The sequence below is a fragment of the Sminthopsis crassicaudata genome, chromosome 4 (assembly GCF_048593235.1).
Source record: "Sminthopsis crassicaudata isolate SCR6 chromosome 4, ASM4859323v1, whole genome shotgun sequence".
Lineage (NCBI taxonomy): Eukaryota > Metazoa > Chordata > Mammalia > Dasyuromorphia > Dasyuridae > Sminthopsis > Sminthopsis crassicaudata.
In genome coordinates this window covers 244184364-244200772 of record NC_133620.1, presented here as the reverse complement: position 1 = coordinate 244200772, position 16409 = coordinate 244184364, and the positions used below count along the sequence as shown (strand labels likewise).

The following is a 16409-nucleotide window of genomic DNA, read 5'->3' as shown; positions in this document are numbered from 1 at the left end:
ACTCTCTAAGCTCTATCTTGTTTCAGTTTCTCAGACATTACAACTTTAAAAGAGTGTTAGTTATAACAGTACTCTTGGACCAGCTTGCAACTGGGGAAACAGTGAGCAGTGGCAGCTTCTCTCAGGCTTGTTTAGTCTCCAATCCTGCTGAGTTCCATTGGGTCTTGGGATAACAATAACTGTGTTATCTTAGCCATTAAAATATAAGGCCCTAATAGAATGTTAATTTTATAAGAGAGTAGTTAATGTTTCTTTTTTTAATTCTTTGAAGCCACAGTATCTAGCACAATGCTTTGGCACATAGTAAGTCCTCCTCATAAATTCTTATTAAGTCATTTAACCTTTCTCTAATTTGATCTTCTCTAAAAGGACAGTAATAAAGTGTTACCTACCAGTAGGAATGCAACTCTGAGAAAAGTACTTTGCAAGCTCTGAAGCTCTTTATGTGTGGAATAGAGAGATAAGGTGAAGAATTTACATTTCAATCCTTCTTTATTTCTGTTTTTTCCCTATGACCTGCATAATATGTGTAGGCCCATATTTACCCCTGTCTGCTTGATTATCTCTTATTTGTGATGTAATCTCTTGTATAAAAGCTGTGTATCTTTACTACTTCTTTAGCCCTCCTTATCACAAGCTTTCTCATTCTATTATATCTTGATAGAACTGCTCATTCTCCGGAGTTTAATAAACAACCTTTCTGCTTTCTACTTTGTGAGTGATCTCTGAGTAATCATTTTGGGTAAGGGTCTTCTAAATCCCACACATTTACAAGTCATTATCATCATCATTATAATAACTTAATTCTTCTGTGGACCATCATATAAGTTCTTTTCCTTTAACCCTTTGCAGCCATATCCATGTCCTGTGCTATTTCACTTTAAGGCCATATATTCTTTTTGAGGTAAAGCAGTTCTTATTCCATTTAAAGTTAAGAAAACTACCCAATGATATTTGGTACATTTTGATTGTCAAATACTCTACTGTGACCAGAAACCAGGGCTTCTGATTTTGATTTTCAAAGAAACAAAAAACTATTGTATTGGTATTTTATATGTAAATGTAAGCTATTTACCTTTCACAGATATGTTGCAAAGGTAACTTTAGGGGTGTGCTATTTATAGAGAACTTTCTGTGATGAATGGCACTAATACTATATAAAAATGACAGATACAGGATTCCCATTGCATGATTCTCTGAGAGTATTTGGAGGATAACTAGAAAAGCAATCACTTGAGGCACATATAGAATCAAAAGATTTTCCCCAAAATTCACATAAATAAGTATTGTAGCTGAAGCTGCCATTATTCATAGGGGCAGCATTTGCCTTATAGCAATAGTGACATCACAGGACTCCAGTAAAAATATTAAAAGCCTTAATGAGGCCCTTATATCCTGTGTAACTTGGAATTCAGAATATTCATTTATTTCTTCACAAATCAAATAATGTAGACCAATGACAGATAATTGTTAAATTATAATTTAAATATAATAAATTATATTGATAATAAAAATAATCTAGATAAGACCATCTCATATTTGGAGATGCTTTTTAAGTCAGGACCGATTTCTCTCCATTCCCCCTTCTCAACCCCCCCCCCCCAAAAAAAAAAAAAAGCAGCTTTAAACCAGCTTAAGCACCTGTACAAATATTGTTGAGATCTTAGGGTTCTGTAATTGTAAAGCATAGAAGAACTGAAAAATGTTAAGGGCAGGTGTTACTAGTTGGAATAGGGCACTAATTTTTTTTTTTTTTTTTTTTTTTAATATTAATCCCTTAAATAGAAGCCAGCTTGAGCTAAGCCTGTTCTAGGGGACATAGGCCTTTCCTTTGCTTTTTTCTTCATGAAAGTTGGGGGTGACCTGGTCTAAAAGGGGAAGATTGAGGAGATCCTGATTACTGTGGTTTTGTTCTTTAAGAGAAATTACTAGAGGCAGCTGGCTTTCATACAGCAAGAAGCATTTAAGTCTTATAGAGGGCTCACCTGCCACATCTAATCTGTTCATCCTTTCACCTGGAAAACCTAAGCCATAATTTAGGGAGAAGAGGTGCAGCTGTATGATGGGATTTGAAGTAATAGGGAGTTGCTAAGGTCTATTATACTCATCTCATTAAAATGACCACCAGTTGGTCTTCTGTTGCATTTACCAGATAGTGCCTGAATGATGTATTGTCAAGCTAATCAGAAGGTCCACCGAAGTTTAAGAAGTTCTATCAACCCTCACTCTTTTTTGTATCTTTGGGTACAAATGGGAGTGGGCCCAAGACCCCTTTATTAATAGACTTAGTGCCCTGTTAATAAGTTCTCACACTCAGAGGATTGCCTCAGTTTACTTATTTATTAAATTTCACTCCTGGCAGTTTTATCACTTTTTTCAAGCCTTACCTGAATTAGTATTGATTATTGACATGGATCTATAGTTCTATGCTTTATTCTTTTCTATCTTTGATTTTAGAACTGTATTTGTGCTTTCTTTTTTTAATTTTCAAAAATAACTTGTGTAGTATTTGTGCCTTACCCTAATTAATCCAAGCTTAGGGTTTAATAGAAGGGCATTGGTCCAGGTTGATGGGAGTGATCCTTGTCTTAGTGGATTCATTTTTGTGTAGGTGAAAACAAGGGCAGTATGAAAAAGAGAAAATGCATAAGCATCCTTGAAGTACTGATAAGAGAGTCTGATGGAGTAATAGGATCTCAGAAGTCATTTAGTACAATCACTTCACTTTACAGATGGGGAAAGTGAAGCCTAAAGAAATTAAGTAACTTGCTTAAAGTCATACTGGTAGAGATAGGAATTGAATCCATTTTCTCTGATTCCAGATGCAGTACTCTCTTTTATTATCATCTCAGAAACACAGTCATTGTTAGACAGTGGTCTGGTGTTAGAATTAGAATTTAAATCTAGTACTTCTGACTTTAATTAAAAACATGTAGTGGAAGTAATGACAGCTATTGAAATGGTTGTGAGTTTTTTAAAAGATGAATTAAGCTAGGAGGATAGGGGAACTGGGCTGGGGAGCTGGGATCTTAGATCATCAGGCAGAACAAAATTTTAATTTCTACAAAGAAAGGAATTATATTTTTTCCTGTATGTCTCCAAAAGTTCTTTTGTGGAAGAGGTACTTAGTAAATACAGATCAAATGAATGAAAGGGATGGGATTTTTACTTTGAAGATTTGCTTTTGGGAAAAATAGGGTTATCTTGAGTAGGATGTTTGTTGATTATAAGGACCTTGAGCCTTTTTTATTTTTAAGTGTCCAGGTACTTTTTGATCTAGTGACAGTGACCTCTTTGCTGTTCCATAAATAAGAGACTCCATCTCTTGGTACTTTGAATTTTCTCTAGCTGTTCATATACCTGGTGTGTTCTCCCTTTTATCTTTGTCTCTTCATTTCTCTGGCTTCCTTTAAGTTCTAACTAAAATCTCATCTTCTTTGGGAAGGGTTTCCTAATCCTTCTCAATTCTAGGGGCTTCCTTATCTTACTGACATCATATTTATGCGCTATATAACTTCTTTGTAGATATTTATTTGCCTCTCTCCTCCTTTAGACTGTGTGCTCCTTGAGGGCAGTGATATCCCTTGCTTCTTTTTGAATCCCCAGAGCTTAACACAGTGCCTAACACATAGTAAGTACTTATGTTCTGCCACAGTTTCCTTTTATTGTTCTACCTCAGTTTCCCTGAATTGTTCAGTCTCAATCCCCTTGCTGGAAACACCCCCTCCCCCTTTCCTATTAGGATTGATATAATTTAGGACAGGCTACTTTAAGGTTATAAAAGGTAAATATTTAATCTCAGATAAGGGAAAGATCCTCTAGTTCAGACATCCTGGCTCCTAAGTCTTCCTAAGTTTATCAAGAATTTATGGCCCCACCCCCAACCTGTCAGAATAGAATTGATGGAAATTCCAGCTGTTTACCAGTGTTTGGACTCTACCCCTTGCCTTTTTTCCCCTGATCACTTTGAGCCATATATAATTCATTGGGATTTCACTTTTGATGCCCTGGAAGCAGAATGGATTTTGCTCTGTCTACAGACTATCTCTCCTTCTCCCAAACCAAAATAAAATGTTAAAACTCTCTAATCTCATCTTGCCTCAGTTTCTCTAGCATTGCATTTATATTATTTATACGATACCTAGTTTTGTGTTTAAAATCACATGCTTTAAGGACTAGGAAGAGGTGAGTTTATTTTGTTAAAATTCAGGTGCTGTAATTTTATTTTAATTGAGATAAGACCTCCAACTTATATTTGGAAATGCCTTTTAAGTCAGGCCCCAATTCCCTCCCCCCACCCCCCGCCCAATACCAGCTTTGAATCATCTCAACACCTAGACAAATATTGTTGAGACCTTAGAGTTTTGGAACTATAAAGAATAGAAGAGACTATTTTGGCCTGAAAAATATTAAGGGCAGGTGTTACCAGTTGACTGTCTCTATCATAAAATAGTTTCAGTATTGCTCCTGGAGTATATCATATTTTGAGTAGAGCTGAATTAAGATGGGCCTACAGGAGGTATTTAGCTATAAGTGTTCATTCAAGTAGCCAAATATATTGTTGACATGTTGGATTAAGTTGTTTAGTATTGTTCTTTTAAATGTTGGAGAATGTCTGCCCAAAACAATGATTTTACTTTTAGTATAATTGATACTAAACTGTTCTTTCTGGCAGTTTTTAGCAAGCTTGTCAGTTGCTTCTTAATGACACTCCTACTTTGAGATGGTAAAAAATGTCATACTACAAAAGGATGCTTGTCTTTCTATTTGGTATGATTAGAGAATATGCATCCAGTTCATCCAGTAACTGTATAGAATTCTTTAAAGGGAAAATGGTACAAAGAAGCAGATTTTCAGATGGATTTAAACATGAATTTCTTCATGAAAAAAAACTGTCAGAAATGAAATGGACTTTTTAAAATTAGCTGAACTGGAAATAGGATCCCTTTTAAGTCCTTTGAATTTTGAGGTTCTAAGAAATAAGTTTTATTTATTTTGAGCTGGAATTTATCGCTAATTTTTTCGTTGAACTTTTGATTATAATTTTTATTTTTCTAAAACTGTTGTTCTATAATAGGTGTCAAATTCCTAAGATGTTCTGTGTCTTACTTGCAAAACTCTAATGGCAATTAGAACTGGATTAAAATAGAACTGGGAAATGTTTAGCAAAATAAACAAAAATACAGGACAACATAGATAATGTTAACTTGTGATTTTCTAAAGCAGTATGCAACTTGTAGGGATCCCTTTCTGTTTGAGGTGGCTACCACTGTTCTTCTGTATGATATTCTTATTAGCATAGCACCATAGGGAGACTGTTTTAAAGATGATTGATGTGGGAGGACTTCCAGCCAAGATGGCAGTGTGGAGGCAGACAGCTGCTTGAGCTCCGTGTTTTCTCTCAGGACTTACTTCATGACAAGCCTCGAAATTAATGCTTGACCTGAAAAGAAACCCACAAATAATAACCAAGAGAAGACATCCTTGAAATTCGCCAGAGAAGGTCTGTGTTTGCTCGGGGGAGGGTCGAACAGACTGGGTGCAGACTAAGGGCAGGCAGCCAGAGCAAGGCAGGCAGCTCACACAGCTCAGACCGGAGCGGGGAGGGGTACGATCTCTTCCGTTTCTGCAAAAAGCCAGGAGCATTGGAGAGGGTGTAAACACCGGAGGTGAAGAATAAAACCCAGGAAAGCTAGTGTCTCTTGGAACCCACCTCTCCCCTCCCAGTGACTCAGCCCATTCTCAGAGCCTCAGAGCACAGACACAGCGCAGCCATCGCTGTCCTGTTAGTGGCTCGATGCTGCCCTACCCCCAGTCTGTAGAGGAAGCCCATTAACACCATCCAGCCCCATCCCCCCCAAAACAGACCAATTGTTTCTCTTGTCAACTTGTTTTCTTCAATTCCCGCTCTGACAAAATGAACAAAAAATTCAAAAGGGCTCTAACCATTGACAGCTTCTGCGTGGAGAGAGAGCAGACTTCAAACACTGAGGAGACTAAAAGCAGACTGTCCCCAGAGGAATCCCCTAAGAGGGATATGATCTGCTCCTCCATACAAAAGAATCTCATAGAAGAAATCAAAAAGGCTCTCACAAAAGAGCTAGAAGAGAAATGGGAAAAGGAAAGGGAAGCTTGGCAAGAGAGCCTGGAGAAGTCACTCCATGCATTTAAAGACAGAGTGGATAAAGAAAACACATCATTGAGAAATAAAATTAGTGAATTAGAAAAGATACACAACTCCAAGGAAAACAGGATTAGTGAGCTGGAAAAAGAAAATAGCTCTCTAAAAAATAAAATGGATAAAATGGAAAAAAATTCCATAGAAGAAAAAAACTCACTTAAAAACTCAATTGGACAATTACAAAAAGATATAAAAAAAGTGAGTGAAAAAAATACATCATTGAAAATTGGACTCGAACAAGTAGAAATGAATGACTCAAGGAGAAACCAAGAAGTAGTCAAGCAAAACCAGAAAAACGAAACAATTGAAAAGAATGTCAAGTACCTTATTGGAAAGACAACAGACCTAGAAAACAGATCCAGGAGAGACAATTTGAGAATAATTGGACTCCTTGAAAAATGTGAGGAAAAAAAATAACCTGGACACCATTTTCGAGGAAATTATCAAAGAGAATTGCCCAGACATTCTGGAAACAGAGGGTAAAATAGACATTGAAAAAATTCATCGATCACCTACTGAAAGGGACCCTAAAATCAAAACGTCAAGAAATGTAGTGGCCAAGTTCAAGAACCATCAGACAAGGGAAAAAATACTGGAAGCTGATAGAAAAAAGCAATTAAGATATGGAGGATCCACAATAAGGATAACCCAAGATCTAGCAGCGTCCACATTAAAAGAACGAAGGGCCTGGAACATGATATTCCGAAAGGCTAAGGAACTTGGTATGCAGCCAAGAATAACTTACCCGGCCAAAATGAGCATCGTTTTCCAGGGAAGAAGATGGACATTTAACTAAATAAATGAATTCCATCAAGAATATTCCATCTATTCTTGATGAAAAAACCAGACCTACATAAAATGTTTGATCTTCAAATACAGAACTACAAGAGATTTCTAAAAATATAAAAAGAAATCTTGAGAACTATATTTCTGCCATAAAGATATGTAAAGAACACATGTATAATTTGTCCTAGAAGCTAGAGGTGGAAAGGAAATTATATCATATAAAAGGGTAAAGTGGTGGTAATACATCTCATGAAGAGGCAAAGGTAACCTATTATATCTGAGAGAAAGAAAGGAGGGAGATGAACATAGTGTGTATCAATAGACTTATTCGATTTATGGTGAAACTTCTTCCACTTCATTGAAAAGAGAGAAAGGGGGGAGTAAGCTAAGGGTAAGGGAATACAGAAATTGTGAGGAAAAGGGGTAAAATAAGGGAAGTAACTTTAAGGTGGGAGAGGGATACTAAAAAGTAAGGGCTGTGAAAAGCAAGTGGTGTTCACAAGTTTAATACTGGGGAGGGGGGTAAGAGGGAAGGAAAGGAGAAAAACATAAGCAGGGGTTAACAGGATGGCAAGCAATAAAGAATTAGTCATTCTAACCATAAATGTGAATGGGGTAAACTCCCTCATTAAGAGGAAGCAGTTAGCAGATTGGATCATAAGTCAAAATCCTACTATATGTTGTTTACAGGAAACACACCTGAAACAGGGTGATACATTCAAACTAAAAGTAAAAAGGTGGAGCAGAATCTACTATGCTTCAGGCAAAGCCAAAAAAGCAGAGGTAGCCATCCTTATCTCAGATCAAGCAAAAACAAAAATTGATCTAATTAAAAGTGATAAGGAAAGGCATTATATCCTGCTAAAGAGTAGCATCGATAATGAAGCAGTATCAATATTAAACATATATGCACCAAGTGGTACAGCATCTAAATTCTTAAAAGAGAAATTAAGAGAGCTGCAAGAAGAAATAGACAGCAAAACTATAATAGTGGGAGATCTCAACCTTGCACTCTCAGAATTAGATAAATCAAACCACAAAATAAATAAGAAAGAAGTCAAAGAGGTAAATAGAATACTAGAAAAGTTTGATATGATAGATCTTTGGTGAAAGCTAAATGGAGACAGAAAGGAGTGTACTTTCTTCTCAGCAGTTCATGGAACCTATATAAAAATTGATCATATACTAGGGCATAAAAACCTCAAAATCAAATGCAGTAAGGCAGAAATAGTAAATGCATCCTTTTCAGACCACAATGCAATCAAAATTACATTTAATAAAAAGCCAGGGGAAAATAGACCCCAAAATAATTGGAAACTAAATAATCTTATACTAAAGAATGATTGGGTAAAACAGCAAATCATAGACATAATTAATAACTTCACCCAAGAAAATGACAATAATGAGACATCATACCAAAATGTGTGGGATACAGCCAAAGCAGTAATAAGGGGAAGTTTTATATCTCTAGAGGCCTACTTGCATAAAATAGAGAAAGAGAGGGTCAACGAATTGGGCTTACAACTAAAATTGCTAGAAAAGGAACAAATTAAAAATCCCCAGACAAACACGAAACTTGAAATTCTAAAAATAAAAGGTGAGATTAATAAAATTGAAAGTAAAAAAACTATTGAATTAATTAATAAAACTAAGAGTTGGTTCTATGAAAGAACCAGAAAATAGATTAAACCCTTATTAAACCTGATTTAAAAAAGGAAAGAGAAAAAGCAAATTGTTAGTCTTGAAAATGAAAAGGGAGAACTCACCACTAATGAAGAGGAAATTAGCACAGTAGTTAAGAGCTACTGCTCAACTTTATGCCAATCAATTCGATAACTTAAATGAAATGGAAGAGTATCTTCAAAAATATAGCTTGCCCAGATTAATGGAGGAAGAAGTAAGTAGTCTAAATAGTCCCATCTCAGAAAAAGAAATAGAACAAGCATTAACCAACTCCCTAAGAAAAAATCCCCAGGACCAGATGGATTTACCTGTGAATTCTACCAAACATTTAAAGAACAACTAACTCCAATGCTATGTAAACTATTTGAAAAAATAGGGATTGAAGGAGTCCTACCAAATTCGTTTTATGACACAGACATGGTACTGATACCTAAACCAGGTAGATTGAAAACTGAGAAAGAAAACTATAGACCAATCTCCTTAATGAACATTGATGCTAAAATCTTAAATAAGATATTAGCAAAAAGACTTCAGAAAATCATCCCCAGGATAATACACTATGACCAAGTGGGATTTATACCAGGAATGCAGGGCTGGTTTAATATTAGGAAAACTATTAGTATAATTGACCATATTAATAATCAAATTAATAAAAACCATATGATCATCTCAATAGATGCAGAAAAAGCATTTGATAAAATCCAACATCGATTCCTACTAAAAACGTTTGAGACTATAGGAATAAATGGACTATTCCTTAAAATAATAAGGAGCATATATTTAAAACTAAACATCATATGTAATGGCGATAAACTGGAACCTTTCCCTGTAAGATCAGGAGTGAAACAAGGTTGCCCACTATCACCATTACTATTCAATATTGTACTAGAAACGCTAGCCTTGGCAATATGAGCCGAGAAAGAGATTCAAGGAATTAGAGTAGGAAATGAGGAAATCAAACTATCACTCTTTGCAGATGATATGATGGTATACTTAGAGAACCCCAAAGACTCTGCTAAAAAGCTATTAGAAATAATTCAGAATTTTAGCAAAGTTCCAGGATACAAAATTAATCCACATAAATCCTCAGCATTTTTATACATTGCCAACACAATCCAACAGCAAAAGATACAAAGAAATTCCATTCAAAATAACTGTCGATAGTATAAAATATTTGGGAATATATCTACCAAAGGAAAGTCAGGAATTATATGAGCAAAATTACGAAATACTTGCTACAAAAGTAAAGTCACATTTAAATAATTGGAAAGACATTGAGTGCCCTTGGATAGGCAGAGCGAATATAATTAAGTCGACAATATTCCCTAAACTAATTTATTTATTTAGTGCTATACCAATCAGACTCCAAGAAACTATTTTAATGACCTAGAAAAAATAACAACAGAATTCATATGTAACAACAAAAGGTTGAGAATTTCAAGGGAAGTAATGAAAAAAAAAATTAAATGAAGGTGGTCTAGCTGTACCTGATCTAGAACTATATGCATGGGTAATTTTTCAGTATTGACCCTTGTAAAACCTTCTGTTCCAACTTTTCCCCTCCTTCCTCTCACCTCTTCCCCTAGGTGGTAGGTAGACCAATATATATTAAATACAATATATCTATACATATTTATACAGTTATCTTGCTGCACAAGCAAAAAATCGAATTTAGAAATAAGGTAAAAAATAACCTGAGAAGGAAAATAAAAATGCAAGCAAATAATAACAGAAGGAGTGGAAATGCTATGTTGTGGTCCACACTCATTTCCCACAGTTCTTTTCGCTGAGTATAGCTGGTTCTCTTGGAACTGGCAATCATTAGTTTTTAAATTAGTTTATTATAATATTCAGTACGACCTTTCCTACTTATAAATAGTAATTCAAAGAAAAGTAGATCCTTTATTTTTAACTTTTACTTCTTTTACTTGACTACTTTTACTTCTTTTAGAACAATGATAATAAAATCACTTCCCCTTGTACTCTTTACCTGAAAAATCAAACACATTTAAAATTGATGATTATTAGGATAGGTGAGAATTAGTTTATATCAGATCATTACTAGCAGAGATTAATCAGTGTTCTTGAAAATAAAGAAAATTTAGGGAAATGAAAGAGTGATTAGATGCCTTATAATATTGTGTTTTTTTTTTTTTTAAAGAATATTCTTTTTATTTCTTGGTTTATCAAGACAAACAGCCATAGTCAAATGGATAACTTATGATGGAGGCATTAGCCTAACTGCTAATCTAGTCTCTAGATTTCTCACAGCTTTGGCTTTTTTTTTTTTTACACAACTGCAAAATGACTTCAGATTGCAGTGCACTAGAATAGTTGCACTTTGAGGGTTTCCCAGTTTGATGAAAGTGCAGGAGATCTCAAAACTACTTTATAGTTTATGACTTAATTCAATTCCCCCCCCCCCCCCCAAGTCATTTGGGTTAAGTGAGTCACATAGTAAGTGTCTAAGGTCAAATTTGAATTCAGAACCATCTTTTCACTCCAGGGTAAGTGGTCTATTCATTGTGTCATCTAGGTGCTTTTCAGTTTAACCTTTTAGCAGATTCACAGACCTTTAAAGTCTTTTCCAGTGATTGGTAGATTGATAGTCAGACAGATGACATTCATTAAATATTTTCCATGTGCCAAGCTCTGGAGGTACTAATACAAAGAACAAAATTGTTCCTTCCCTCAAGAATCTTAAATTCAAATGGAGAAAGACTTACCTAAAAGAAAGGTGAAAAAGGTGAAGAGGTGGAAAGAAGCTCTGTGCAAGCTTGAATCCAGGCCAGATAAGGCTTCAAAACTTCCCAATAAAAGTCTTGGGATCCAGATATGAAGTCCAATTTTCCTTTTGATAGAGATAGCAGTAAGATAGTAGATAGAGATAAACATAGAGAAGTCATGGCATGAAAATAATGAGGAAAGTTCAAATAGATGATTTTAGGGTCCTTTCAACATATTTTTAGCACCTATGATATTGTGGATTTGATTAAATTGGATGCATTATAGGGAATTGGCTATGAGAGGTGTTTTGATTAATTATTGTTAGATACAATATGACACACTTATTCTGTGTGTGGCAAAGTGTTATTTCTTTTGTGATAAGCTATTGTGAATGAGCAGTATTTCTCTAGGCTTAACTCTCTGGGAGATCCAGTGATCTAACTCTGAATTTTCTTATCATTCTCTTAGCATATTTGAATTTGAGTTATGTTAGTTATTTACAGGTCTCATATAAGTTGAAATTCAAGTCTAGAATATAAATTTAAAAGTATAAGACAACAAATTTCACACTGTAGAAAGGAGTTTCAGAGCTATTGCAATTCTTATACTTTTTTTTAAATAATTTTTTTTTATTATAGCTTTTTATATACAAAACTGCATAGGTAATTTTTCAACATTGACCCTTGCAAAACCTTCTGTTCCAACTTTTCCCCTCCTTCTCCCAACCCCCTTCTCTAGATCGAAGGTAGTCACATACATCTCACACATTTTTAAAAAGAATAATTGGTGACCTTTGGGCTTCTTTCTATGGTATCCTCCTTATTGTCTTCTCCATTTCTCCATCCCACTCCCTACCTCCCCCACCAAATTCTTCTTTCATTTTTCTCTTATTTTTCTCTTCCCCTGTATTTCTTATCTTCTCCTTTTATTTCCTTTTGTGTTTAGTTGTTGGTTTCTAGACTTCTTATCTCTCCCAGGTTTGTCTTTTTCTTAGCTATACGTAATGTAAAACGAATATACTTTTTGTTTTGTTATTTAGATTTATTGAATAAAATTTTTAGTTTGCAAGTTACAGAAAGGAACACTGCATATTTCCTTTGTTTTGCAAATAAAAAAATTGCACTCAACTTAAATTGTTTTTTGTTTTTATGAGATTCTTATTTGTTTTCTAGGATCGTCAGACTTTTATATAACTTTTCTTACTTCTCTACCTTGGAAGTTATGCTCATTTTGTCTTATCGGTGATAAAATAATAATAGTTGGTATTTTAAAATGATTTAAGGTTTGCAAAATGACATTATCTCACTTGTTTCTCCCTGGAGAATAAATAGTATTATTTCATTTTATAGAAAAGGAAAGCCTATAGTAGCACCAGTAGTAATTAATTATCAGAGGCAGAATTGCAATTTAGATCTGTTATAACTTTTTATGTCCACTTTATCATGCTCTCTCTGACATATGTCACAGCTATTGGAAGGATAAAAAAAAAAGACATTGTTATCTGAGATAATTTCATTATGTATTCTTCTAGATCTAATGTAATTTGCATGTAAAATTGTAAGAGTGAAATCCTGGTTAGAATAAACTATTACCAATCAAAATTTTAGTTTGAAATGTAGTTTGATTTTTCCAGTTCAAGATCCAAAGTTTTTTGTTTTGTATTTTTATAATAAGCATAATTTCTTTTAGTAAACTCTACATAACTAGTTTGTATGATATATAACAAGGCCATTTAGACTTGTTCTTATATAAGTGTACAGTAATCTACAGGGAATAAAAAAGACCTTCTAAAGTCTATTGTCTTTAGTTATGGTTTCAGAATTAATGTCAAAGCTAACGTAATAACCAGGAGGATTGGCTGAATACTTGTCATTTAAGTAATGTTATTTTGACACTACATAATGACCTATCTGTAATAGCACCATTTATTTTTTAAAAATTCCTTGTAGGCACTATTGATATGATAGGGCAGCACAGAATTGTCAGTTTTATGGCTCTGAAGATCTACTACACTTTTTGTGAACGTATTTCAGTTATATTTTGGCAGTAAAGAGAGCAGGAAGATAATGCTTCCATTAAAGTGATCAACTACGCATGTAGAAATTGGGTGGGAAGATGTGTGAAAATGCTTTTAGATGAAACCCATTTTCATGTGTAAATTGCCTCTGTTGCGTATATAAATGTCTCATAATGCCTTTGGGTAATTCAGTGAGTATGACACTGGAAATAGTGGTTGTACATGCTGGTCTCAGAGAAGGAGATGTATAAATAGCTTTATAATAAGTCTGGCTGTCTATTACTCAGATTATCTATATAATAGATATATATTAGCCCACTTTTTCTGTTTTTCCCCTATTCTTTTAAATAGTTGATCAAAATTATAATTAAATCTTTTACCATTCCAGATTTTCCTCTCATTTCTCATTCTTAAAAATGTTACCATGAATACAAATAAAAACTGTCTTCTCTCTCCTGCCACATGGGACAATGTGCCTTCATACTTAAGATCATTAATATTTTAGCATTTGAATTGATTAAAATGAACAGTGAAACAAACTTAATTATTTTTCTCACATTTGTAGTATAATCTTATCCAAGTACCTTTTTACTTATATCCCAGTGAATTTCAATATAAATCATTTGATAGATCTTATTTGATAGATCCTTTTACTTTAAAAAATGCTACCAGAAAAATGTTAAAAGCTAATTTTATGCTTTTGTTTGCTGCTTTGTTCTTCCATTGTTAACTTGACTCATACTACTTCTCTTTCTTAGAAATACATGAAATTGTATTTCTTTGCTTTCTCTGTCAATTCTGATTACCTTCTTTGCTTTCCTCCTTTTCTTTTTCATCTGTTATATACAGATTTCCTCTTCTGATGTTCTTCAGCCTTTGGTGTCTTCTCCTCTGCAAGCTGCTGCTGAGAAAAATAAATCAGAGGTATCTAATTTTGTTTAAAAACAAAAAGCAATAACAGATTGTATTTTAAAGTACTTATTTGTAAGTCCTCTTTCCTCCCTTATTATAATAGAGATGTATTTTGGGTAGGATTTCACATACTTGATTATACTTCCCTGAGTTCCCAAAATGTAAAGTGCAACACGTTTCTTTTTTCTAGACTGGATCTCTGTGTGGGGTCAAAACCTTAATCCATACCTTTTTAAAAGCTATTGTTTTATGTATTTATATTTTTTCAATTTTTTAAAGGAATTTCCATTTAATTGCTTTTGAGTTCACATGTTTTTAGTGAGTTCTCCAGCTAAATTATCTTTGAATTTTCTTTTAAAGGTTTTATGTCTATAAATATTGGTCAGAAATGTTAAATATATATTTTATCATTAAGAAAGTTGACTGGATCAAATTTAAAATTTTACATTAATGCACATCATGGGAGTTATGGAATAATAAACATTTTTGTTTTCAGTAAAGAATTTTAGTATTATAAAAGCAATCTTAAGGAATTTTGATAGACTAGATACAACTTATGATCTTTCTGAAGTTAAATATTTTGAAATAACTATTCAGAACTAATCTTGACATACTTAGTAGTACATAAAATTCTGATTATTAGGAGTCACTTTATTATATTCTATTCCCAGTCCATAGAAAATATTTAATAAATATTTGTTGTTTTAATATATGCAATTTGGAAAATAACCTTTGTACAAAAAGCTGCCTTTTGTTACCTCCAGAGTACCTATTCTTATTGGACCCATATGAAAATAACATAGCTTTTGAAGAATCTATGACTTCATAAATCAAGAAGAGAGAAAAGTTGTGGGAAGAAGAGAGAAAAGTTGTGGGAAGAAAAGAGAAGGTTAAGAGAATTATTCTTGGGGTAGACTTCCAGCAATATTCTATCTGGCTACACAGTATGACCCTCTTTGCTTTCATGTATTCAAGAAACATTTTCTCCGCACTGCTTGAATTTTCCATTTTACTATTATACTATCTAATTGAGGTATTCCAACAAAGTGTTTGTTTTGGGGAGTTCAGCTTTGTTTGGTGAAAGACTCCCTATTCTAGACATACCCTATCCTCATGTCCATTCCCTCTCCCTCCTCTCCTTCCCTCTCTTCCTCTTTTTTTTCTCTGCTACCATCTACCCTCAGCAATCTTTGTAAGATCATGGAGTACCACAGATTATGAGTAATGGTAAAACCTGGATTTATTTGTTTTTGGTGAGGCAGTCAGGGTTAAGTGACATGTGCCCAGGGTCACACAGCTCAGATGTTCAAATGTGTGAGACTAGATTTGAACCCAGTACCTCCTGATCTCAGGGTGGTGTTGCATCCACTGAGTCTCCTAGCTAGCTGTCTCAATGTCAAAAAGAAGGCAATATTATTTGCAAGTTATAGAACAACTTCTGTGACTTGGAGAAATTTTAGAATATATTGTTAAAGGGATGATTGTGAATATTCAGAAAAAAGAAGTGGTAAACATAAAGAATCAGCATGACTTCATTAAGGAAAGATAATTTTTTTTTTAAGTAGGTTTTCTTGACTGGTAATAAAGAAAAGTTGCAAACACTGAACCAAATTTTAGCAAAGCATCAGTTAAAGTCTTTTTGATGTTTTAAGGAACAACATGGCAGTGATATGGGTTAGGTGATATTATACACAGATCTGTGATTTGGATCCAACACAAAGGGTTTGTTGTCATCTTGTAAGAACCTTGTGAAATGCTTCAGGCATCTGTGCTTGGCCCCAATGTTGTTTAACATTTTTATTAAAGACTTGGAGAAATTTGTAAGTGACTTGCTTAGTGATTTTCAGGGGATATAAGGCTGGGAAATTGTTAAAAATATAATTAAATCTGAATTCTAAAAGATTCTTATTCTAGAACAATTCCAATCTGAAGGGGCAGTAGAGAGTAGTTTGTATGACAAAACAAGCCTGAGGCTGTCAACTGAAAAAAATAATTTACTTTTGGCATTGGTAAATCAGGGAAAATGCAGCAGAGGCAATATTGTATAATCTAGCCTTATATACTGATACTCGACTGAGCATGTCACTTAAAACCTGTTTGCCT

General features: G+C 34.1%; 1 protein-coding gene across 5 annotated transcripts in view; it reads left to right on the top strand.

The window, feature by feature from the left end:
• SMAP1 (small ArfGAP 1) overlaps positions 1 to 16409 on the top strand; it is a 187139-nt gene that overhangs the window by 110426 nt on the left and 60304 nt on the right. For 3 of the 5 annotated variants that reach the window (XM_074310560.1, XM_074310562.1, XM_074310561.1), the window contains exon 5: positions 14244 to 14318. The exons of the other annotated variants lie outside the window; for them this stretch is intronic. In XM_074310560.1, the coding sequence (XP_074166661.1) occupies positions 14244 to 14318 (75 nt within the window). The remainder of the gene's footprint in view (positions 1 to 14243; positions 14319 to 16409) is intronic. 5 annotated transcript variants of the gene reach the window in all.